This window comes from Neocloeon triangulifer, unplaced genomic scaffold, assembly GCF_031216515.1.
Source record: "Neocloeon triangulifer isolate White Clay Creek 2 clone unplaced genomic scaffold, ASM3121651v1 ptg000014l, whole genome shotgun sequence".
In the NCBI taxonomy this organism is placed as follows: domain Eukaryota; kingdom Metazoa; phylum Arthropoda; class Insecta; order Ephemeroptera; family Baetidae; genus Neocloeon; species Neocloeon triangulifer.
This window is the reverse complement of record NW_026775556.1, coordinates 406,800-432,600: the sequence shown is the minus strand read 5'-3', so window position 1 is coordinate 432,600 and position 25,801 is coordinate 406,800. Positions and strand designations below refer to the sequence as shown.

General features: G+C 41.1%; 4 protein-coding genes across 5 annotated transcripts in view; 2 read left to right on the top strand and 2 right to left on the bottom strand.

The window, feature by feature from the left end:
- Positions 1-3: 3 nt before the first annotated feature.
- Positions 4-5,494, bottom strand: LOC132201340 (dolichyl-diphosphooligosaccharide--protein glycosyltransferase subunit STT3B). The gene is made up of 10 exons (XM_059627439.1): positions 5,268-5,494; positions 4,261-4,591; positions 4,069-4,200; positions 2,626-2,996; positions 1,951-2,347; positions 1,448-1,666; positions 1,208-1,390; positions 412-782; positions 271-358; positions 4-214 (listed from the first exon to the last, which is right to left on the bottom strand). The coding sequence occupies exons 1-10, from the start codon at positions 5,456-5,458 to the stop codon at positions 146-148; spliced, it is 2,352 nt and encodes a 783-aa protein (XP_059483422.1). The 5' UTR covers positions 5,459-5,494; the 3' UTR covers positions 4-145.
- Positions 5,483-7,320, top strand: LOC132201342 (general transcription factor 3C polypeptide 5). The gene is made up of 7 exons (XM_059627442.1): positions 5,483-5,874; positions 5,930-6,048; positions 6,113-6,162; positions 6,213-6,652; positions 6,710-6,907; positions 6,957-7,113; positions 7,168-7,320. Exons 1-7 carry the CDS (start codon positions 5,743-5,745, stop codon positions 7,296-7,298), a joined length of 1,227 nt encoding a protein of 408 aa, XP_059483425.1. The 5' UTR covers positions 5,483-5,742; the 3' UTR covers positions 7,299-7,320.
- LOC132201339 (alpha-mannosidase 2) lies at positions 7,316-12,361 on the bottom strand. Its single transcript, XM_059627438.1, has 12 exons — positions 11,994-12,361; positions 11,625-11,867; positions 11,419-11,563; positions 11,225-11,363; positions 10,955-11,170; positions 10,017-10,886; positions 9,607-9,961; positions 9,481-9,550; positions 9,234-9,428; positions 8,625-9,180; positions 8,220-8,560; positions 7,316-8,164 (listed from the first exon to the last, which is right to left on the bottom strand). Exons 2-12 carry the CDS (start codon positions 11,627-11,629, stop codon positions 7,673-7,675), a joined length of 3,384 nt encoding a protein of 1,127 aa, XP_059483421.1. The 5' UTR covers positions 11,630-11,867; positions 11,994-12,361; the 3' UTR covers positions 7,316-7,672.
- Positions 12,220-25,801, top strand: part of LOC132201338 (unconventional myosin-Va) — a 19,144-nt gene continuing 5,562 nt past the window's right edge. The window contains exons 1-11 of one of the 2 annotated variants that reach the window (XM_059627437.1): positions 12,222-12,535; positions 17,849-17,953; positions 18,005-18,173; positions 19,734-20,035; positions 20,272-20,835; positions 21,488-21,853; positions 21,920-22,126; positions 22,181-22,297; positions 23,833-24,405; positions 24,765-25,286; positions 25,409-25,550. In XM_059627437.1, coding sequence (XP_059483420.1) covers positions 12,509-12,535; positions 17,849-17,953; positions 18,005-18,173; positions 19,734-20,035; positions 20,272-20,835; positions 21,488-21,853; positions 21,920-22,126; positions 22,181-22,297; positions 23,833-24,405; positions 24,765-25,286; positions 25,409-25,550 — 3,094 coding nt within the window. In that variant the 5' untranslated portion in view covers positions 12,222-12,508. Of the gene's footprint in view, positions 12,536-17,848; positions 17,954-18,004; positions 18,174-19,733; positions 20,036-20,271; positions 20,836-21,487; positions 21,854-21,919; positions 22,298-23,832; positions 24,406-24,764; positions 25,287-25,408; positions 25,551-25,801 lie in introns of both variants that reach the window. The other variant, XM_059627436.1, reaches the window with a different exon arrangement.

Genomic DNA, 25,801 nt, shown 5'->3' with positions numbered 1-25,801 from the left:
ATGTTTTCGTATTTTTTCAAACAGCTGGGATTTTATTGTTTAAAAAAGCAACAAACGGCAGTTCAATCACCACAATTATTCCCTTTTGCATCACACAAGTCAATAGTCAGACAGACAGACAATCAAACAAACAAACGCTCTTCCACTACGTCCTCTTCTTGCCTTTAACAACAACTGGCCGGTTTTTCAAGGACCCTTTCTTCCTCTTACTAGTCTGAAAAATTCACACAAGATTTAATTACAAATTTATATTGCATTAAAAATTCCAACCTTTTTTGATACGAATAGGCGACTTCCTTTGATCACACGGTTGGCCACGGGAATCCTCGGCCGGTTGAACTCATTTTCCTTCTTCACCCTAAAAACCAGAATTGATCAAAACAAAAGTCAGTTGAAAATCAAATCGATTACCTGTAAATTCTGACAAGCCAGTGTTCCGTGGTGTAAGCCTCCTCCAAGTAAGTCAGTTCGAAGTTTTTGTTTCCGATGACGGCCTGCCTGGTGCGGTCGAGACCTGCGGGGCTTCGGTAGTCAAGCTTGAGGTCGCCGAACTTGTAGTAGCTGAGTTTGTACATGAGACAGTTGAGGAGCGTCGGGGTGCCCTCCTCGTCCACTCGGAACTCGCCGCGCTCGGTGAAGAAGTCGCTCTCCCTGATGTCCTTGGGGTGCTCACCCTCGGCAATGCGCACCATCCACAGGAACTTGTTGATGTCATCACCACTGTAGCCGATGACGCCGCCGAAAATCACCAACACATAGTCCACGTCCAGGGCTTTCATCACCTAATCAATTCAAAATTCTGATTTAAGTAAAAGTGAGGGAAACAATTTTTACAATCTTTAATCTTCTATTAAGATCAACTTGCCATTTATCAGTTTATTTAAAATTGGCATAAAATTCATTCCATTTTAGTAAATATTATTAATTTTATTTGGACATTTATTAATTTTTTCTTAAAATATTACTAAATCAATCGATTCAATTCAATTTATAAACTGGCCATAAAATTTGAATCCATTTTGGAAATTTAATGTGATTAATTTTTTTAAATGAAATAATTTATTTCATGCTTAGATTATAAAAAAATTTAATCAATTGATTTCAAAATTTTAAAATTTGCGATAAATATTGAATCAGTTTGGAAACATTAATTTAATTTCAAAATTTAAATTCATTTTTTCCTTTCTTCAATATAAAATTAATTCACCTCGTAGGCAGCGCTTTCGTTTGACGACATGGCTTTACCAACGAGGGCAATGTGACTGTTGTTCCAAGTATTGTTGTCAACTAGAGTGGTCCTGTTGGCCATCCCTGCTATCTGGTAGCCGTAGTCCCACCAACTCATCACTCGAGCATCGTCGGCAGTATTTTGACTCAACCAGTAGTAGGCCTAGTCAAATCAAAATTAGCTTTCTTTGTGTAAAAGGGGATGGCCAGAAAAAAGTACTTCTCTAAAATCGTCCAGGATTTGTCTGGACCCGTCATTTCCGTATGAGGCGAGCACGATGGAGGGGCTGCTGTAGGCATTTGAGGTGACCCAGGTGCAGTGCACGGCAAACATCATCAGCATCATGACAGTGGCCACAATGCTCACCATGCGGATGTTGGCGCCAAGACTTGTCGGCTCGGTCGGCTGTTCGTGTCTCATCCGACGCATTTTTCCAGCCTATAATTTAATATTAATTAACACGTTTTTAATTTTAATAAATTAAAAAATGTAGGTGTAAAATAGTAACTTCCTCATGAGGAAATAAAAATTGAATTTAAATTATCTTTACCAACAAAAATTATTTAGGAGTTGAATTGTTCAAATAATGAAAAGTATAAAAATATATTGATGTACAAATAAAGAAATTTAAACAAGTTTTTAGCCCATATGAAACTCTGCTTACATAAAAAAACCTTTCAGGCTTTCATTGAAAAATGAATTAATAGTTGGGGTTAATTGACCTTGTCGTAGAGTTTTCGTCCAGTCATAGTTTCAGCAGCATCGTCGCCCTCCGAGTCGGCCTCATCAATGGGCACTTTAGGGTCTTCGTCCTTGAGGTAGAGTTCAAAGAGGCGCGAAAAGGCAACGCCGGCCAAGATGCAGACAACAGGTGTCAGGGTGAGCATCAGGCGCACCATGACGCCAGCAAAGTAGACGGCGGACAGGGCGTAAAGGACAACAAAGACGCGCTCGTCATTGATCGACTTGATGCAGTACCACAGGCCAACTGGGAAAGTGCCCACCAGGATGTGCAGGTCAAAGAAAAAGGAGAACCACGTTGTCGGCTGGTGCTCGGACACTGACGCAATGATTGGAATGTGTATTTTGGCGTAGCCAGTGTCCCACAGAGAGTAGAACCTGCAAATTCAATTTTGTCAAATAGATTTAAAACAAAAATACAATACATCTACAAAATAATTTCAAGATTTAATGGCAAATTTCATGAAAACATATGAAACATGTGAAAATAAATGAAAATGTAGAGGTTTTCAAATATTTCAAAATTAAATTGAATTTTTTATACCAGATTTTTGGCAAATGAAATTGAGCTTAAATAGTTTTGGGAGATTTTGAAAAATTTAAAATTTTTACTTGAAACTAAATGAAAAAGTTCTTGTTTTTTTTTTAAATCTCACCGTCCACTCCAGGGGGCAATGACGCCCATGTAGGTGAGGCCGATGACCGCAAGGAAAACAGCTCCGGCGGCCGCTGCGGCCGCAGTGAGGAAAAGCGCCTTGAGGTCCGACTTGGAGATGAGGGCCTGGACATACTTGAGGGCGCCGATGGCGTTCAGCAGGAGGAAGACGCCCGTGCTGGCCATGTGCTCGGAGGTGCGGACAGGCTGGAAACCAACGAAGGGAATCTGCATGCTGAGCAGCAGGCCCAGGATGTAGAAGGTCGAGTAGGCCGTGTAGAGGCGCGCCGAGTAGCGGCCCATCAGCAGCAGGGCAAACACATGCAGCGGCACCAGGTTGATGATGAACACGTAGCCACCCCATGCACTCACCTGAAAAATCAAGTTATTTTGTAATTAAATGTCGCATTGTTTTTAAAAAAATATGCCAGATGAAATGAAGGACTTTGAGGGGCAAATAACTCAATAAACGGTGCTGAAAGAAACCTTGCTTTCCCGGAATACATTGTGTGTAACTTAAGCAAGTCATCAATTGGGGAAATAATAAAAGTGCTGATGTGACATCAAAAAAGACAATGCCCATAACCGTGCGAGGCGGTCCGGCGCGTCCTCCGATGCTCCTAGGCGGTCTGAACTGTCGTAGAAGTATGAATCAAACTGCGCTAAATTAATCCTTTTGTGCAGATTTAAAATATTTCAAAATTATTTCCAAATTCTTAGGGAAAATACTTTTCGAAATTGGGGAAAGTGAGGAATGCAATCATGAGTGTGGGCGTTTGCTGGAGACAAGTCGTTAGGAAGGAACAAAATAATATACATTATGGAAGAGACGGTGCATCAGTCAGCCGGAATTATGTGAAGTAAAGGTGATACGAATATTTTTCACGCTGGCTTGAAGCGACCTTTTTTATTATTTCCCCAATTGGTTACTTGCTTACACACAAGATTTCAGGGAAAGCAATGTGTCTTTCAGCCCCGTTTATCATGTTCTTCCCCTCAAAGTCACTTCATTTCATCTGGCATATTTCCTTTCATCCTAAGATTATGAGCTTTTCTTATCTCTTTTATCGAAAAACTTTTGGAAATAATAGGAAAAGTCAGAGTTATATTTTCATAACATGAATATAAACATCAATTATAATAGATGGGAATAAATCTTTACTTGAAATTTTCAGTTTTTTACCATTTTGTCTGAAGAACTATTACAAAAATTTAATTTATTTAAAAAGAAATGTGTTTTAAAGTTTTAGTGACAAAATTTGTATTTTACTAAAATTAGAACTTGGATGCTAATTTAAAGCCTTTCGGCATAAATTTAATTAAAAACATTTCTGGATTTTTTCAAATATTTCTTAGTTTTCTATGCGATATCAATTTCTGAAGTTATTTAAAATAAATAAATTGAACTTTTAATTATAAATTTTGAACTTTTATATTTTCTCACCATGTAGAAATAGGCGAGTGCGGCCATGGAAGCCCAAAACACGGATCCGGTTTTCACAGCCTTGACCCAGAAGTAGTAGGTGATCTGCAGGGCGAAGATGGCAATGCCCTCATTGTCATAACTTCCAGCCACCTTTGGGAATAAATATTTTAGTTAATTTTTCCTTTCTTTGAAATATCCGTAAAATTGTACCGATCTGCTGATGTATCCAGGGACAATGGCGATGAAGGCGGCCGCAAAGAGGCCAGCGCCCGGTGACCAAAGTTCCTTGGTCAGGAAGTAGGTCGAGATGGCGGTCAGTCCGGAGAAAACAGGCGCCAGGAAGACGCAGATGTCCCTGATGTGGACAGGAATGTTCAGTGAGTGCAGGACGTAGTGGATGGCGCCCGAGGTTAACATCAGCCCGGGGTAAACGGTGCCCCCAACGATTCGGCCCAAAGGGTACCACGCTCGCTCGTCGAACCAGTTGAGGAAATTGTAGAAGCCATGCTGGACCATGTACGCAGTGGCTCGGTAATTGAACCTGCAGAAAATATTTTTAATAGTATAATATGTAATTTTTTACTTAAAATTGTTATTATTCCTCATAAAATTTAAAACAATTTAGAAAGTACTTTCGGTAAATTTTCTCCTTTGTCAGACTTGAATAAAATAATTAAATTTTCTTAAAATTTTCAACACGGAAGTTCCCCGCTTTCTTATCTGCACCTTGATAACACATTTTTATAGCTTCAAGTTAGCCAGGTTTTCACTTTATTACAAGACAAGTTAATTCATAAAATAAAAAAATTGAGACTTCACATTGATTGGAAAAAATATTAAAAAATTCCATTGTTGTTAAAATTATAACCAGTATTTTAAAATTATTCTCCCAACTTACAGCAACATCGATTTTTCCCAATAACAAAAATTGAAATTCATAACTCAACAATTAAACTTTTCCAACAATGTAACTGCTCATTGTTGATGCGCAGAAAAATCCGTGATTCTGCGCATCTGATAAGACAATAATCGTCTCTCGATTAGCGAATTTTTTGTCGCAAAATGACTGAAGCGGAAGCATTAGTTGGTCGTGGCGTGCGTTCGGCTAGAGCTGAAGATTCGGCGGCCGAATGTTTTCGCAGGCCGGCCGGTCACGAAATTCGCTGATAAAAGATTATCGCGGACTGACACGTCGCCTCTAGGGAGTTAGGCCGTACCATGGATCGAACTCGTGAATGATGCTCTCGAAGCGGATGACGGCGAAGAGGCGCGACGCAAAGCCACCGATCCAGGCCAGCAGCAGTACCAGAAAGACCACCAAACTCTGCAGTCCCGACGCGTTCACCAGGGACGCCGAATTCGGTGTTTTCGGCGGCCGTGAACCGACCGACACGCTGCCGCCTGCCATCTTGCCGGTATACACACCCACCGACGGGTTGGAACTTGGCCTTATTTGCACTGAGGATGCGAAAGGCATAATGTGTATTAGGCGGGAAAACTTGAATTTTCTTCAAAACGAAGGCGATGGAGAATTTCAAGATGGCGCCTTATGCGCATCCTCTGTGCGCATATTTGACATTCGACTTTGACATTTTGCTTTAATAGGCAAAAGGCAAAAGCTGCTGCAAAAAAGGAACAAAAACAAATCCTTATCACGCTTCAATTGAGTTTTGAATTAAATAACCTTATAAAATGAATGAATGGAGAGTGTCTGAGCATGATTTCCTCCAGGAAATCACGTGTGTCAAGTTTCCCGGCGTCGTGAAAGACTCTGGAGTCGCGAAAGCGATTCAGGCCCTTGGAGGAACCGCATCATTGTCACAGGTTGAAAATAATAGATTTTATCATTTAGTATTATTTATTTTTTCGTTGATTTTAGGCGATTTCCAAGAGCCACAAATTGGAGCTGAATTTCAATGCTGACAGCGTCTTCCACAAATCAGTTTTTGGAGAAAGAGAAAGGGTTCCTGCAGTCCTTCTTAGGGTGAAGAGAAAAACGTATTAACTTTTTCATTGGGAACAAAATACATAAATATTTACAAATTTTAATTTTGTTTTCCAGGTATGAGGCTAAAGTTGTGGGAATCGTCAACACGTGCTATAACTTCAAAAGTATACATAAAATGAAAATATTTCCTGCAACTTTTTTGGTTTTATTTCAGGTATGTGCGACTTCCAGTTCTTGCCGAACGCCAACCCAGACACCTCGGTGTTCCCTTTGAGTACGGTACCTGACCCTGACTCCCTTCTAAGGAGCGATGCGACTGTTCCACCCCTCTACTTCCCTTCCTGCCACCTTTCAAAAATGGACACTCCGTCGCCGTACTGCTACTCGAACCGCTCAAACTCATACGGCAACCGACCCTCCAGAAGGAACCACACACAGCGGGTGCCTTTCACCCTGAACGCCCCGTTGCCCTCCACCGCCCTTCCTGGCGCCATGAAAGTTGCCCAGAGTAGAAAATTGGATCATATTGTGACCATCGTCAAAGACTTGTTTGACAAAAGGCCCATTTGGACACGGGCTGCCCTGCTCAATGCCCTGGGTCTTGACAAGACAACCTTCAGTGCAGTCATACCGTGCATTGCGTTTTTCTTCTTGGTACTTGAATAAATTATTAAACGTTGAATTTATATTTTACCAAAACAACTTTTTAAGGGAGGGCCGTGGAGGCTGACTTGGTGCAGACACGGTTACGACCCGAGGACTGACCCTGCTGCCAGGTATTGGCAGATTATCGAGTTCAGGGCGCAGTCCATCGACCTTCGAAAGCACCTGAAACTGAGGACAGGGGAAAAAGAAAACCCAGTTTTCACCGAAGGGCAAATTCCGTCGCAGCTCAATTCCCTTTTCCAGGTTTGAAAACTAACTTTTGCTAGAAAGGGTTTCAAACTGCCGTTTCTAGTTGGTGGACGTTCATGTGAAGGAGGTTCAAAACCTGCTTTTGTCTGTGCCCTTCAAAATTTGCCAAGAGAAGCACGGGTGGGTTACGGCAGGAACAATTGACAAGATCAGGAAAATCATTGACGAAAAGGCCACTGACGCAGTTGTCATGAAATATGGTATGATTTTAATCTATGATTCCAAGCATTAAGATTACCTGAGTTGAATACTAGGTCGCACCGTGCCTGTGCAAGCATGTGAAGAGCAAGACGAGGATAGTGACGACTCGCTTGTAGTCCTGAGCAACCAGAGTGCGGCCGAGTCTGCAGATTCAACAGATCTAGATTCGGATGATGAAACTTGAATTAAAAATCTTTTTTGTCTTATTGGTACTTCTTTTATTTCATAGGTGATTCAGGAGTTAAAATTAATGTTCGACGATACAGTAACAATCACAACCATTCAAAATTTCTGACTTATGTTGCTTGCCTACAAAATGAAATTTCCTCTAACTCCGATTACAATAATCTCTGGTAATAATTGTGATTCGGGAAGGGCCTGTCCCTAGTGAAAATCTCGTTGCACTTGACTTTCTCAGTTCAGCATTGTTTTCTCGGGGTGAATATTTTTTAAATGCACAACACAACAGTCACAAATGCAATTAAAAAGGAATTCGTAGAACTTAAGTAATATAAAAAACGGAAACACCGATAAGATCACAGGCGAGTTGTTTTTGAATTAGCCAAGCAGGAAAGCGGCCAGTTCGTTGGGACACACTGGTTGGGCGTGAAGCGTGGACACCTCCTCGGCCTCGTGCAGGAATGTGAGGGACGCCTTTTTCATTTTAGCACCGAAGAATCCGGGCAGCACGGAACTCACGTTGACCAAACTGCTCATCTCTGGAGCACACTGCAGGCCTGGGGGTGGGGGCAGACACTCGTCCCAAGACAGCTGGTGAACGACCAGGCCTGCCCTGGGACGTACCTTCAGCCAGCTGGTGCGAAGGTTAAGAACGTGCAGGCCGCACTCAGACTTCGAATTGGGGGTGAAGGAGGGCTTGAGAGGAACGAGTGGGTCGCCTGCGGCAATCAAGTGCACCAAGGGCATCAGCAGGGACTGGTGGCTTAGGTGGGCGGCCAGAGAGGCGCGCGGCCAATGGTCAGACTGACAGCTCTTGCGCTCCAGCAGCAGGCGAAAGACGTTGGGAGTCGGGTGGTTGTCCTGAACTCCCTGAAATCCACCAAATCAGATAATTTTAAATAATTCAATTACCATTTATTCTAACCTGGTTCAGGCCACGGTTGTCATCCTGACCGAGTCTCCTGTCCTGCATGACCTCAAATTGGCCAGTCTGCAGAGAAGCCGCTCCGAGCGGCTGCCCTGAAACCAAAGAGAGGCGGACTCCACTGTCCTCAATGAAGCCCATACTTGACATGGGAAAGTAATGAGCCTGCAGTGGCAGTTTGCTGAGTTGACGCCTCCTCTCGATCATTTGGAAGGCGTTGAGATCAGTGAAGTAAGTGTCACCACTTTCGATGTCTGAGGAAAAACGCATGGCAATCTCAATGTTGTTTCCGTCCACCAGCTCGACAAGGTTGACAATTTCAATCGAACCTCCAACTTCTCCTACAAAGTCAAGATTTATTTCATTTCCACCAGCCAAGAATAATGTGTTTGTTTGTTTGTTTACCTGAGCAATTATAAATGGTTGCTGTGTGCAGTACAAACGGCAACTGGACTTCGATCTGTGTGGCCACAGGGCCGCTGATGACCCTGACGAGAGGCGCTTGTCTGGTGGTTACAATCTTGGCGGGCCCGTCTGGCAGGAAAAGGTAAGCGCCGCTCCTCTCTCCACCCTTTCGAGCGCCGTACTGGACGAACTCGAGCTTGACAGGAATGGTTAGGCCCTGGACGGTGACCGATCTGAGCAGACCGTGGTTTGAGAAGACCGCAGACAGTTGCTGGGAAGTCACTTTGATATCCTGGCCTTCAGGCAAAGAGCCGATTTGCTCGAAACCTTCAGCCGAGTGCAGTCTGTGCTGCCCTTGGTGGTTGGCTAGAGAGACAGAAGCCAGCGGAACTTGCTCCTCGACACTGCTCGTCCACGAAATGAGGTAGGTGGACAAGGAGAAGGGTGGCACTGTAACGATGAAAATCAACTCGTATTCGCCGTCCACCATCGAAGCCATCTCGTCGAACAACGGCTGCACCTGACTAGGCACAGATTGGCCGTCATAATCTGAAACCTATAAATTTTTTGTTTAATAAACTGAAATTTTTCTAAAAGGTTCAGTAATACCTTGACATTGTATTGAGCGACTCTGAGTTTTACGAATTCAGTTCGGGCTCTGTTCAATGAGTTGAAAAGGACAATTTTTCTAGTGGCAAGACCCTCTCCGAAGGTGATTTTGTTTCTCTTCGACAAGGCCCCTGTTCTGGGCCTTGTGTCGTCCAAGTGGAAATAAATGTCATTAGGATCAAGTTGAGGATTTAACTAAAATAGATTTGCTTTAGAGAGAATATTTAAATTTAAAATATATAAGAACCTGATGATAGAGCAAATACTGAGTGCTCATTTGGATAACATGCTGCGCAGCATCAATGGCCTTGATCATTCTATTAACAGAAAATTTAACAATTTCCCAAAGTAAAATTAAATTTTCCATCTTTACTTGTTGCCATAATCCCTCATCACGTGGTCCTTGGCAGTGCCGGTGACACCGTCGTGGTGCTGGAAGAGGGCGTTTGCCTGCCTGGCCATGTCCAGCTTTGTTCGAAGCCCAGCGTGCGGAGAAGTGAGCCACTGCGTCACTCCTTTGTTGTCCTCGGACTTTCCGTGACCCCAGGCAAGTGAGAACAGAACTTCTGCCGCTCTCAGGTAGCCTATTAGGACCCTGTCCAGTCTCTTGTAGTAGGGTCTTGAGGTGAAGTAGCCGCTCCAGTAATGATCATCTCTGTCAGCATAGGTGAAGAAGTCACCCGTCAAAGAAGGAAGATTTTTCTCCCCTCCAGTCTCCGCTTTCAAAGCTGAAAAAAATTCATCAGAATTAACTCAAGCATTCGCAAGAACAAAATAAGTTACCATTAAAATAATCGGCAAGAGTGGCGAATTTGGCCTCAACATAGAGGTCGTGCCTCGAGTTCATATGGTCAAAGAGAGCCTGGTAGTTGTTGAACTGAGCGTCCCACTCGGCCGAATGGTCGTACCTGAAGTCATCACCCAGAGGCACCAGCAGCGCGTTGGTCCGGTACAACTGGGCCTTTTTACGGTACTGGTCAAGCAGCAGCTCCGCCCTCTGCCGAACGTTGTCGTCCGTGATCTGCTGGGGCGAAATTCGCCAGGGACAGGTCACGCCGTACCCTGGCAGTCTCTTGAAGTCAAACTGGCAGCACACCTTGGGGTCAGGGCCGCAAGTGTGCGGCACGTCGTAGCTGTAAAAGGGCATCATGTGGGTGAGCATGTCAGTGGAGGGGCCCGACCAGCCCTGGCGCCACCGGAACTCGAGACCCTTGTCCTGCGCCAGGCGCTTCTTCACCGAGTAATGCACCCTCTGGATCAGGGAGAACTCCATGCGGCTCTTCTTGAGGATGTAAGCCTCGGTGGCCGAGTGGCCGAAAGGGTCGATGGCCCACGCGTGCTTGGGTCGCACGCCCAGGTGCTGCATCAGCCACTCGTGACCCTCGGTCAGCTGCTGCACCACGGCCCAAAAGTGGGCGTTGGCCTCGTCATTCATGACCCAACCGCCGGTCACAATTTCCAGCTGCCCGCTCTGCACCAACTGCCGCAGCTTCTCCTTGTTCTGGTCGTTCTGCTCGGACCACCACAACATCAGGTACGACACCTCGGCCCAGATGAACTTGCGCCTCGAGTCCTCCGACAGTTTCGCAATCAGGTTGGTCAGGATGGCTTTCGTCTGCGAGTGGTAGTAGTCTTCAAAGGTCTTCAACCAACCTGAAAGTTAAATTAATTTCAATTTTCAAAATTTTTACTTTTCTGATTTAAAAAGTTTGTTTCATTACCAGGGTCATTGTGAGAATGGGGGATGAGGAAGACTTTGAGCTTCCTCTTGGGTCCCCACTGCTGCTTGTTGTACTCAATGTTCCACCCCTGCTTCCACACCCCTCCGTCAGGGTTGTCGAAGGGGATGCTGTTGTAGAGGTCGAGCATCAGGACGTCGGCCACAGTCGGTGCCGGACACGTCCTATCGTCAGCAGCCTGAACCTCATTCTCTGCATCTACAAAATAAAAATTATGTACTTTCAATTTTCCCTTTTAAAACAGTTTCTCACCCTTGAGGTCAGTGTTGATGTGGACGAGTTCGCTGATGGTGTCGATGGCTTCCTTGATCTCCTGAACCTTGTTTTGGTTCCTTTTGATGTCTCCTTCCAATTTTTCCAGGCTAGATTCAAACTGTTTGCCCCACTTTGTCTTAAATTAGAAAATTGTATATAGAATTTCCTTTTTGGTAAAAATTAATTCCTACATTGGACGAGTGACTCTCTCTGGTGAGGGGAGCGTGGTTGGCCGAGGGGATCAGGGTGAGGTCAAGCACCAGGTAGAGCAGAACGCACCCTCCGAGCACCGTCACGGCACCCACCAGGGCGAAAATCTTCCGCAGCCGCATTTTCCTAAACAATTTCATTAAATACAGAAAATTGAAAGTTGTAATTTTAATGTGAACGTTTTTACCTCATTTGATAAAATTAACAGTGCAGCAAATTTTCGTCTTCAATTAAAAGCCCTGAAGTGTTGTCGTGGCTCACTATCAGCAGAGCAGCCCACAATCAGACGCGAATTATCAACAGAAGGGTTCATTTGGTGTGCGGCTCGTCCGCTACTTTTTAGGCCGCGTTGACGCAGGACACATCTGTCTATTATTCCCTTTTTCCGGAATTTTCAAGTTTCACGTGTCAACATTTCCTGGGGGATATCCTGAGCAAAATATTAAAATAATATAAATTAAAATATTAATAGTAAAAATATCGTCGACGCAACACCCATAAAAAATGTATAAATAACAAATTTTTTTCAGTACATATTATGTATAAAGAATATTACCTCAGGTTTGAAATAGAAAATAAACTGGCCGGTTCACGTTGTGTCCCACAGACGTCCGGCCGGTGGCTGCACAAAATTTTGAGTCGTTTCCGTAGCCAGAAAAGAAAAGTACGTGTTTTGAAAAGGGGCGGAGCTCTGTTGGTGTGAAACGGGGCGAATCGCTATTGACACGGCAAGTCCGTGAAAATAACAACTGTAGCGGAACGAAAGGCCAGGGTCGGTGACCTTTGGCAAAGATCGCCACCGCAATTAGCCCCGACCTAATTAACCAAATGCCAGAAAAGGGTTAATTTTTGCTGGAATTTTGCTCCGAAATGAAAAGGAATCGCTTTTGGCATTCACTCGGAGAACAGGTGGTGCTTTTTGCGCGGCGATCGACGCGCCGCCCGCGGGTGAACCGCGAAGGTCGGCCAGGTGAGAAGGTTGAGACGACTTTTCCCATGCCTAGGGTCGCTCTGCTGAAGCTGGAGGGTGTCGTGGTCATGGACGTGTGAGGGTGAGGTCACCGCCGTCCGATGACCTCGCACGAGCTGTACTGCAAGGTGAGTGACCCGAGCAAGAGGTTCACCCGGAGAAGGCAGGATCGGAAATTGAAACGCGGAGCTGACAGGAGCAGCTTTTTTTCGTTTACGTCAAACTAAAAAAATATTATAATTATTATGCACCATTGTATACAAATGAAGTCGGCTAATGTGGAGCAGACCAGATTTTTCTTCCTTTGGAGCCAAAGTTTCTTTTAAAATTTGTTCTCGCTACGAAATTAATTAATTTCTGAAACTGAACTTTTGTTAAAATTAGATTTTTAATTTGACAGAAAGTAATTTTTTTAAATTCTTGGATTTTTTTAATTCAATTTTTTTTCATTATCAAAACAAACAGGAAGTTTTGCTAGTTAATGGTGGGAGGATCGTGTGTGGTGTCGGAGGAAAGATTTTCCCCGAAATTGTAAAGCAGCTGCACGTTTTTTTATCTAATCGCTCTTGCACGCTGCGCCTTTAAAAAATTTTGCGCTGACGTTTTATGGTATTTTTTGACACCAAGTTTATTTTATAAAACCTCGTTTTTACTCGGCTGAATTTCACGAATTGCAAATTAAGAAACAAATCAATAGTGGCGGCGTGCGGATGTGAGAATTGGAGCTTATTCGGGGAGATCGATAGAGTTTGCCTTGAAAGTAGGCCACCAGTGCCAGCAGCGGCAGACGCAGAGGGTGCACGGGGCCAATCTGCGCCGCACCGAGATCATTTCTTCCGTGATTTATTAAAAGTTAACATGCCACTTGATTTAATGAAGATTTATATTGAGGACAAACGAGCGCGAAATTGTTTCGAAAGGGAAAATTAAAGAGCAATTTTTTTATTGGCGCGACTTAATCGCTCCGCTGGTTTGCGGAAAAAATGCAGAAGCGATCGATCAAGCGAAAACTCGTTTTGTTGCGAGCAGAAAAAATAATCCCACGTGCTAAGTAATTAACATGAAGAGATAATTGAATTTTATTGTTGATTTGTTAAACGCTTTACATAGGAAATATTCATCATAAATTTTTAATCAAGAGTTGTTAATCATTTGCCATTTTATTGAGAACTTTGAAATGAAATTTTGAAATTTTTAGCAGATTAAATAGTATAATTTGTTTTTTTATAATTTTCCATTGTAACAATTTTGCCCATTCATTAAAAAAATGATTAAATCTCTAAGATTTAAATTGAAATCTAATTGAAGTTTATCAACTGATAATGAAGTTCCTTGAAGTTGGTGATTTGAATTTAAAATCGGCTTCTCCTCGATGGGTTTTTGTGAGTTGTTTATTGTTTCAGAATAAACAATATCCTGCTCAATAAACAACTCACCAAAACCCATTGAGGAAAAGCCGAAATTCAAATCACCATGAATCAACCCTCGATCGTGAAATTCTACCACAAAATTCCTTGAAGTTCTTGATTAAAATGTTTAAATCAATTTCGCATAAATAAAATTTTTAGATATGAAATATATGTTCTTATTTATATTTTTTAAGCATGTAAACAATGACATAAATATCCCTGCCATGCCAAGAAGAGCAAAAGGTTGACGAGTTTATAGCTCTCAGTTTGAAAACTCTGATGCATTTTTCGGATTTTTTTGACACAGTGAAATTATTTTCATAAAATATCAAAACCTTCGAATCCTTCCATTATTTATTTCATTGAAATGTTTGTGGACTGAAAATTCAAATTCATTTAATATTTCTTACTCTCAATTACTCTTAAGTTTAATTTACAAACGTTCATTATATTTCATTTTCAAGCGACTGAATAGTTCATTATTATTTAAAAATTTTACAAAGAATTTAATAGGAAAACCATTTAAAATAATTTGTCAAATTAATAATATTATTTTTGTAAAGTAATTATTTTTGAAATTTCCTGATTTGATTGCTTATATCTTCAATTAAAATTTCTTCAGTAAAATTTTATCATAAATGCCAAAATAAGTTTTTTTTTAAGTTACTTGTAATTTGTCTTAATTTACAAGGATCATTTCTCGAGGCTACAAAGCGTCTTATAATTTTCTGCTACAATTACTTTGACATTCTTGCGGTCACCCATCTTTCTCTTCTCTCTTCTGTGTTGTCACCAAAGCTCGTCTGCAATCAGAGGCGACCCTGAAAGGTTCCTCACCTGCCGGCGGCGGCGACCACATTACATAACGCGCCATGAATAATTTGGTGGCAACAATTTTTATCGCCAAACGTCTCCGAGAAAAAGACCTTGGGCTTAACACAATGGATCGCAAAATCGAAAATCAGGTGCCAAAAATCAAAGTCACATGATTCGAATTGTTACATTGCCTGAATAAAAGTCATGTGAGCAATTCAAGCTAAAAATCAACAAGACAAGAAGGTTTGCGTTGTTTTTCTTTTTTTTTCAAACTACTCTTCGTTTCCTTCTTTGAATTCTGTTCCGTTCATAATCTTTTTGAAATCAAGTTTCAATTTTAGACCATTTAAAAAAAAAATTGAATGTGAAAACAAAGCAAGTCAATTTTTAACTTCGTAAGAAAAAAAGGCTTTTTTTCTCAAAATTAGAGTGAAAGATTATTTGCTCTTGGCGTAGCAAAAAGAGAAGAAAAATGCAGTCATTTTGCTAAATAAAATTAAGTAAAAAGGAAATTATTGATAGTAAAAAAATTACAAATTAATTGAAAATGTTTTAATGTACCTGTTATCGTTTAATTTTAAATAGTAGACCTACCTGTAAAATATAAATTCACTAAGAATGATGCAAAAAAAAAATTCCCGAAGAGAATGAAACATTTTAATCTAAAATTTTAGTTGCAAATTAAGATGTTGGTGTAAACCACTAGCAATTTTATAGTAATATTATAATATTTGCCTGAGAAGACGGCACCTTAACTCTAAACGTCATAAAATTCTCATAGTTTTTGGGCAATTTTTGTAACAAGAAAATTGTCCTTAATTCTGCTGAAGCAACAGAATAGTGCATTTTTTCTTAAATTGGTGACAGCATTGATATTCAAAGACATTGTTGTGAAAAAATCCTAATCTTTTAAGTTATCAGGAAGGAAAGTTTTAAAAATTTGCACCAAAATATTTTGTTCAAACAGCATGAAAACAAGATATGAAAATTCTATAAATTAATTAAAAGTTTCTAAATATTCTGAAAATAAGAAAGCATAATAAAATTCTTTAAATCGCACATAATTTGAATCAGAATGAATGTATCAGATTAAACAAAATCTTGTTGTACAACTTGCATTTATAATTAATATTAACGCAAATAATAGCAATAGTTTAATTATTAAAAAATTGTTTACAAACGTTGAATGTAAACAATGTGATGTGACAATTGAAAAAAAAAAGTTTTCGATACGCGCAGGTGGCCGAGGAGGAATGACGGGCGCGATCGGAAAGGGACTGCAAGTGGAGTGAATCGATCACGGGGGGCAAAGGGGCCGCGCGGCGTCAGGTTTCCTTTTTTCTCTCTCTCCGCGTCCTCTCTTCTCGCGCCTCGAGTCAGTCTTTCAGTCAAACAAAGTGCGGTCGGTCGTGCGAGCGAGAGTGGCGATTGAGCAAAAGTGGCCCCGATGCCATGATCCGCGTGCTGCCCCGGGTGCTGTGGGCCAAAGGCACCCCCGTCAACGGCTGCCCCGAGGGCCCCGAAGGCCTGCCCTCGCACCAACGCCGCTTCGGCCGCTGGCACGCCGCCCCCGACTTTGCCCACCTCTACACCGAGGTAAAAAAAAACAGCTGAAATCTAATATCAGATAGAATTTATTTATACGGTCACGGGGACTTCGAGCTCCAACAAACACACACTCAATCAAGAAACCCAAGAAACTGTAAATCAATTCCATCGAAATAATAGTTTCCATGCCTTTCACACGACGCATTTTGAACAATTATTTCAATAAGAATTTCAAATTCTAAATAAATTCTTATATAGAATATAAAAATAAAAATAAATTTATTTTTATTTTGTTTTCAAATTTTATAAACATAATTTTTTTGATGCTCAAATTCTTTCTTGTGGTAAACTACAAATTCTACAGTTGTTTACTCTCGTTTTGAACTCGAAAATTTTCTAACTATTCCAAGGTTTTCTTTGGAACTTATTATTAGCAGCTCTGAAAACCAGTTTTGCACGTTGGCATCAACCAGTGCAGAATTAATGGCTTAAGCTTGGGACCTTTTTGCATTAGATGTCTATAAACAGATATTTATATATAGATTTAAGAGTTGACACAAAATCCTCAGCCCAATTTAATTTTGTCACGATATTTTTCAGAGTAGAAAGTAGCCACGTGCCTTCCATTAATTCCGATGAATTTTATTTGTGATTATTATATAATTTGGCTTAATTCTGCACAACTGTTCTATTGATTCTATTGAAATTGGAAAATCAGAACTTAAAATGGTAATTAAAATTAATAACATTCTAATCGCCTTGCTGGAAAAGCATTGAAGTTTCATGTTTTATTGTGATTAGTAGGCTCAAGTTTTATTGCAGAAATAAATTACTTGAATTTTTATAACAAGTTTTTTTCATTTTGATGTATTTAAATGTTTTTAATTATTCAAATTAATGGTCTCTTTTAAACGATATATTTATTCTAAGGATTCCTCTAAAAATATATTTTATCTTGTTTATCTTATAATTGAACTCAATCAAATTAACTTAAATTGCTCAAATCACATAATAAGTAGAATTCTAAAATCAGAAATATGGCGGCTGAAACAATAACAAGACCAACGCTCAGATTTCGGGATATTTTAAATCGGTTTTATAAACAAACCTTTTTCATTAAGGTAAAAAATGAAAGTTAATCATCAAATTTAAAAACAATCACTTTGAAAATGTAAAAGAAAACGGATTTACATCAACTATGTCTGCTCGTCTTTTAATTTTCCATTTTTACTTGTCGTGGACTTTTGTTGTCTTTTTCCGACAAAATTAATCCACCCACGTCTGACGGCGGATCTGAGCTTTAAGCGTGTGTTGTGCATACATATAAAAAAGCGGCGGGATTTCTCGTGCACGTTAAAAAAATCAACACCATTTGTACGGGTTCACGCGCGCGCATTGTATAGGTGCAGTGATCAAATTTCCCCTCGATCCTGTCAAGCCTTAAACTTCAGCCACTGCCAAGTGCAAATCGGACACTTGCTCCAAACCGCCAAAAAATTATTCCTATGAAATGCAAATATTCACATCAGACCGAGTTGAAAAGTTATTTCTTTCTTGTGCTGGAAAGAAGAAAAAAATTGATTAGCCAGTCACGCGTTGAGAATTGACGTTTTTATTGGGAGTCGGACGAATGAATGAACTGAAATTTGACGTGTTGTGTGTTGACAGGGGGCCCGGGTGTGGGTGCCCTGCGCAGAGGATGTGTGGGAGGGCGCCGAGGTGCGCCACGACTACAAGGGTGGCGCCCTCGTCATCCTCACGGAACGCGGAAAGGTAACAAAAATAAGGGTTTTTTCGAAAGATTTGCTAATTCTGGTCCTGCAGGAACAAGAGCTGACCATCAAGGACGACAAAGAGTTGCCGCCCTTGCGCAACCCAGACATTCTGATCGGCGAGAACGACCTGACCTCACTCTCCTACCTGCACGAGCCCGCCGTGCTCTACAACCTCAAAGTCAGGTTCTGCAGCCAGAACGCCATTTACACCTACTGCGGTCAGTGTTTTGAAAATTCTCCTACTTTTCATTTGCAAAAATTTTAATAATTTTGAAATTGAAAATAATCGCTCCACTTTCACTTTTAATTAATTTTTATTGTCCAAAAAATTTAAAACTTTCAATTAAGATTTGAATATTTTCAGATTAAAAGATAACTTTTTGATTAATTAAAAATTACTCTCATAATAAAAAGTCAAAATTTTGGTATATATTCCATTCTTTAAAGCCAAGGTTTTCTCGCACAGTGTCATTAAAACCACTTAAAAATTAAACCCTGAAACTGCTTTACAACACAAACAAAGACATAACTTTTCCCTAATTGGTGCAGAAACACACAAGCACACTAACAACAATTTGGAGAATTTATTTTTACTTGAATCATATTTGTTTAGGAAAAACGTCAAATATAAATTCATACAAAGCCCATCACAAGTTTCTGATGTTAATTCTACAAATAACTTTTAAACCCTTTCACTTCCCGTCCGGCTGAATTATGATTCAATAAGTTGATTGGCCTTGACAAGATCGCGGATTAATTAAACATGTCACATGCTTTTTACATTTCAACTTTTCTAGCCAAGAAAACTGGACGACGTCATTTAATGTTGTTCTAATAAGCGATTCCATAATTACTTTCCAGTTTTTTTGTTGGGCTCTTGATTCAGTTCTCCTAGTATAAAAGTTATCCTCTGAGGAATCCAAATGTATAAATTTTATACCGCTGTCCTAGGATAAATATTTTTTAATCCCACCTTCAATTTTTTGTCCCCAATTAGTTTGCCATAACATTATCTAAACCCGCATCAATAGGACAAACATGTAACTCGAGCTGTAATCAAATCAGCTGGTTATGGTTATTTAAAGACTCGGTAACTTTTTAAATTTTGTTTGTTGAAACAAATGATTTCTTTGAAAAATTGTGCGTGTAAAATTTCCCAACTCCAACGGATTCGGTAAAAATTAGTAATTACGAATTTAATTAAAGTTGTTATAAATGAATTTTTAAATATCGATTAATACGAATTTTATTTAAATTGGTAAATGCACATGTGTACAAAAATTGTTAAATAATACTAATTTTAATAATTTTGTCCGAGACAAATTATATAAGATGAATTTTGAAATTTTCATAACATTGGAAAACACAATTTTCCAAAACTGAGAATCACTCATTTCAAAACACGCGATTCACTCATGCAAGTAAAATTAAAACATTATTTCCAAAACCCAATTTTACACAGAATTTAACGGTAGATATGGATATCTATTTTGCCCTCATTTTCATGATCCTCGCAAAATTCTGATCAATAGGTCAGTATTTAAAAAATCTGGTTTGATCATAGCGCGTGATAAATGTTTATCCTTTTGACGCGGGGTAAGAAAAAGTTATCTTTACAAAAAAATTTAAGGTGGAACAAAAAAATTATTGATCACGGGTCAGGGCATTAAAATTTATCCCTTTGGATTTATCTCGAGATCCTTTTTACATTGGGAGAACCAAGTCAATAATGTGGTTGCCAATATTATTTTCAAAGTTTCTTTTCTTTTAATTGGCAGGAATCGTGTTGGTCGCGATCAACCCGTACCATGAGCTGCCGATTTACGGCCCGGACACGGTGTGGGCGTACCGGGGTCAGGCCCTGGGTGACCTCGACCCGCACATCTTCGCGGTGGCCGAGGAGGCGTACACCAAGCTGGAGCGCGAGTCGCGCGACCAGTCCATCATCGTGTCCGGCGAGTCGGGCGCCGGCAAAACCGTGTCCGCGAAATACGCGATGCGCTACTTTGCCACGGTCGGCGGCGCCGCCAGCGAGACGCAGGTCGAGAAGAAGGTGCTCGCCTCCAACCCCATCATGGAGGTGAGAAAAAATGTCCACTTTTTTGGCGGGAGAAATACTGAAAATTGTCTTCAAAATTTAGTTCAAACCAAAACAACCGGGCCTAGTCAGGTATTCTTAAAAGTATGAAAATTATTAAAAGATTAGTCTTTCCTTTACAATCTTTTGATTAAGGTCAGCTTTGATAAAACATTTTTTGCTATAATAATTACGCTCCAATTTCAAAGATAATCTGTTGATTTCTGTGGCAATTGCAGGCGATCGGAAACGCGAAGACGACGCGCAACGACAACAGCAGTCGCTTCGGCAAGTTCATCGAGATCCACTTTGACAAGCGGCACCACATCCAGGGCGCGAGTATGCGCACCTACCTGTTGGAGAAGTCGCGCGTGGTGTTCCAGGCGCCGGGCGAGCGCAACTACCACGTCTTCTACCAACTGTGCGCCGCGCGGGGGTGCGCCGAGTTGGCCGAACTGAGGCTGGGGCCGTGCGAGTCCTTCCGCTTCACCAACCAGGGCGACGACGCGTCCATCCCGGGCGTGGACGACGCGCACGCCTTCGAGGACACCAAGAACGCGCTGACCCTGCTGGGCTTCGGCCAAGAGCAGCAGGCGCGCATCTTCCGCACCCTCGGCGCCGTCCTGCACCTGGGCAACGTGAGCATCTGTGAGGCGCAGGAGGCCGAGAGCAGGGTGGCCGCCGACGACGCCCACCTCAAGCAGGCCTGCGCCCTGCTGCAGGTCGACGAGAAGGCGCTGCGCAAGTGGCTCTGCACCAGGCGCATCGTCAGCATGCGTGACGAGATCATGAAGGCCATGCCGGCAAGTTCAATTCTAATCTCAAATTGCAACATGTTGGAAATTTATTCAAACTTTTTTTGGAATTTGTTTCAATTTATGATTAAAATATCAAGAATTTTAAAACATAAAAAAAGAATTAAGAGTAGTTTCTGAGTTACTTGTTATTTGTGTGAGAGTTTTTAATTCTTCTTTATTATTCAAACTTTCCTTGAATTGAAACAATCAAATTTATTTGGGAGTAAATTTTAATAAATTTGAAATCATACAACATCCTGGCAACATTTTGCTTAGCAATCCAATAGTGGTTTTACAAAAATCCATTCATCCTGGAATCAAAAGCATTTTGCATTATTTAGATGAAAATGTTAAAAGCAAAAAGTGTGCAAAATTAAATTTTCGACAAGTTTTGTTTGAAACATAGTTCTCTAAAATGTTTTCCACAAGAGCTAGAGATAAAAACAATAAACAATGTAAGAAATTGGCCTTTCGTCAAACAACTGAATTTTTGACTAATTTAAGCAAACTCAAAGCACATCTAATAAGTGGTGAAAACTTTAGGCGCATTAATTTTTTCCAGGCTGAAACCTTTCTTTCCTGGACTACATTGGCTTTTAAATTAATCCTCATGTTAGTTTCCACACCAAGAATTAATGAATTACCTTTGAATTGACAGGTGGGTGAAGCTTCCGCAGCAAAAGACGCTTTAGCCAAGCACGTTTATGCGCAGTTGTTTTCGTGGATAGTGCGTCAGATCAACAGAGAGTTGGAAAACACAGGCCGCGGCCAGAGTTTCATCGGCGTGTTGGACATTTATGGTTTCGAGACGTTCGAAATCAACTCGTTCGAGCAGTTCTGCATCAACTACGCCAACGAAAAGCTGCAGCAGCAGTTCAACCAGCACGTCTTCAAGCTGGAGCAGGAGGAGTACCTCAAGGAGGAGATCGAGTGGAAGTTGATCGACTTCTACGACAACCAGCCGTGCATCGATCTGATCGAGGCCAAGCTCGGCATCCTGGACCTCCTCGACGAAGAGTGCAGAGTCGGTTTTAAAACAAAATAATAATCAAGTGTCGGTGTGTTTTGTAAAGAGTGAGTTTGGTTGCAGATGCCGAAAGGCTCGGACAGTTCGTGGGCCGAGAAGTTGTACGAGCGGTGCAAGAAGAGCAAACACTTCAACAAGCCGCGCTTCGGCACCCACGCCTACATCATCCACCACTTTGCGGACGAGGTCGAGTACCAGAGTGGTGGTTTTTTGGATAAAAATCGTGATACTGTGATTGAAGAGCAAATAGAAGTTCTTCGTCAAAGCAAAGTACGTCTCAATCAAAAAAACAAAATTGAATTTATTTTTCACGAGCTTTTGCAGGACGAGTTGATTAGGGCGTTATTTTTGGAAGAAGCGGCCCCAGTGAAACAATCAGCAACCAAAGTCAAAGTCCTGCCTGCAGCTACAGGCACTGCCACAAAAAGTCACAAAAAGACGGTAAGAAATATGACAAAAAGTCTCTTTACTTTGAGCAAATGTACTAGAAAAAATTGATCAAAACTTTTGAAGACTGGATTTGTAGCAAAGTTTAATAAAACCAAATTTTAATAGAGGAAACACCTTTGCCCATTTTAACCGTGCATGGTAAAATTTTTCTGCAACAAACTATTCTTTGGCCAATCATATAAATATTCCAATTCCAATGGATGCAAAAAAATTAATCTCTCTCATTCTCTACCTCTAATCTTACTTTGAAAATTTTGCCGTGGAACACTTGATATTTCACGTGAATAGTGAATTTTAAACTGCTTCATTTAGCACAAAAAGAAATTGCTCTAAACATGCCCAAATTGGAAAAATAAACACCGTAACGAAGGCAGTTTTAGTGAAATAGTTCAATGCAAATCGCAGATCAATCTACCTTCAAATCATTCAGACATATTTTACCAAAATATCATGTTTATCAATATAATATAATATGATATCCCATACCTACTTGATGAGACAAGTCTTTTTTCGAAATTCAATATTTTTTCAAATGTGCATTTCCAATAGATACCCTCAGGGCCTTCGGAGCAATTTTTTTTTAAAGGAAACCAGCAATCATTTTTAGTCTCACATTTATGTTTGAGAGCATTTATAAAGGAATTGTTCATCAAAATTTTAGAACCCAAAAATTTTGACTTACTTGTCTTTTTGAGAAATTTTGATGAAAATTTAAAACGTGTATAACTCTGCAATGGCGAATGCTAGAGTGATACAAATTTTTGGCGTAATTTTTTATGTCAAACAACTTTTCATCATCAATTTTCATTAATTTTTTACTTATTTATTAATGTTTTTTTTTATTAAAAAAAATCAATATCTGGGGATGAATGTACCTTTTGATTGTTTTGCAGGTATAGGAGAAATTGTAGCTTGTGTGATTTTGCATAATTTATGTAATTTTCAGAAGTTAAATTGTTTGCTTTCTCACAAATCCTATTCATATTAAAAAACAGGAAAAATGTTTACTTTTATTAAAAAAAATCCGGAAATAACAGGCATTACAGTTCAAATTGGTCTGTTAGAGTTTTCAATTATATTCAAATAAACAAAATGGGCTTATATTTTAATTCACTCACGTGAAATTGGTGGCTTTTTCACCTGGTTTATTAACTCCGGACGTGATTTGTCAACAATTCAAAACTATTCTGAAAATTACATACTTTATTGAGCATTCGAGATAAATTTCCTAAATTTTTCCTATACAAGCTAATACATCAAATGGGTCCGCCATCTTTTTAACTTTGTAATAAAGAAAATCAGAAAATCGTTGTTAAAAGTGACTTTGACCTAAAGCTTTGGTGTCAACAGTAAAGTTGTTCTGTTCAGCATAAAAAATTACATATATAGGTGATATTTTGATCACTCTAGAATATTCGCGGTTGCAGTTATAAAAAAAATATGAAAAAAATATATCTTCAGGAACTGCTCAGGAAAATTGATGTAAATTTTAGCATGATTTTCGTTCTTAATCATTTTTTTTTCAGGTGGGCTCGCAATTCCGCGACTCACTGAACATGCTGATGCAAACGCTGAACGCGACGACGCCTCACTACGTGCGCTGCATCAAGCCGAACGACTCGAAGGCCCAGTTCGAGTACAACCCGAAGCGGGCGGTGCAGCAGCTGCGGGCGTGCGGCGTGCTGGAGACGATCAGGATCAGCGCCGCCGGTTTCCCCTCGCGCTGGACCTACCCCGAGTTCTTCCAGCGGTACCGCGTGTTGTGCCGCTCGTCAGACGTCGACCGCGCCAACATGAAGCGCACCTGCGAGCACATCCTGAAGCGGGTCATCAAGGAGGAGGACCACTTTTGCTTCGGCAAGACCAAGATCTTCTTCAGGGCCGGCCAGGTCGCCTACCTCGAGAAGCTGCGCGCCGACCGGCTGCGCGCCTGCTGCCTCATGATGCAGCGCACGGTCAGGGGCTGGCTGCAGCGCCGCAGGTACACCAAGATCATGCGCGCCGTCAGGGGCATCCAGACCAGGGCCAGGGGCGTTTTGGCCCGACGCCGCACCCAGAACGAGCGCGAGAGACGCGCCGCCATCAGAATTCAGAAACAGGTAATTATTAATTTAGACACGGAGGAAGCACGAGACAGTGCAAGGCGTTCCGAGACGCTGCTTGGCGTTCCGAGGTGTTCTCCGTTGCCCACTCGCGCTCGTGGCTTGAAAAAAATGAGCTTTTGAGTGCTCGTCAACACTGGTAGTTATACTAGGAGCAGAGTTTTTGCATTTTTTCGCAATCAAATCTCTTTTGAACTCTATGAGAAAAAAAAACATTTCGATCGAAATTTTGTGTTGTAAAAACCAGTTAAAAATTTACATTATTTTAATTTTTTCAACCAGTGCCATTTTGAATTCAAATTATGAAATTAAAACCATTTTCTATATACAAATTTGTTCATTTTTTTTCCTTCTAGATTCGAGGATGGATGGCGCGGCAGAAGTTCCGGGCGATCAGGAAAGCAACGGTCGGTCTGCAGACGAGGGCGCGCGGAATGCTGGCGCGGCGGCGGTACATGGCGTTGCGGTACAACGCGAAGGCCATCATCATCCAAAGGTGGGTGCGCGGCTGGCTGGCCAGGCGGCGGTACCTGCACGCGACGACGCGACTGGTGTTGGCGCAGAGCGTCATCCGACGCTTCCTGGCGCGCCGCAAGCTCAAGAAGTTGAAGGCCGAGGCGCGCTCGGTGGAGCACGTCAAGAAACTGAACAAGGGCCTCGAGAACAAGATCATCTCGCTGCAGCAGCGCATCGAGGAGATGAACAAGGAGCAGCAGCGCCTCAAAGGCGCCTCGGGCGACCTCAGTGTCACCAAACAGCAGTTGGAGAAACTCAAGGCGGCCGAGCTGATCAGCAGGAAACTGCCCGAGAAGATCGCCGAACTCGAGGAGGAGCTGCGCATCGCCAAGGAGCAACTCAGGCACGAGATAGACGATAAGGTGGGCTGTTAATTTCTTCAAATATCTTGCCAAAAAATTAAAAAGCAAAAAAATAATTCATAATCGAGCAATATTGATTGAAATGAATAAAATTTACTTATTTACAATTGAAATTTTTGTAGATTGATCTCACGAACGCCGCTGCCAGGAAAGAAAAGGAATATATCCAGCAATTAGAAAATGTGAACAAGCACAATCAAGGCTTGAAACAGGCTGTGGAGCAACTGAATGAACGTTTGAAGTCGGCTGAGAAGGCAGTCAGAGGTAAGACTGTTGAATCGTTTTTCTTCATTTGCTGTGTAATATTCATTAACATTGGTTCTTACAATAGAATGTATCCTTTTAATCCTATAAGATGCCAAATTAGAAATACTGGGGTTGGAAAAATCAAAATTGGTTCATTCAGGCGACCAAAGAATTGCAAAACTCCAAGAATTAGCTTTGTTTACGTAATTTACAATTTTTTGGTTTCCTGCACCAATTTTGATGTTTCAACGCCAGTTTTTTTTTTGCAT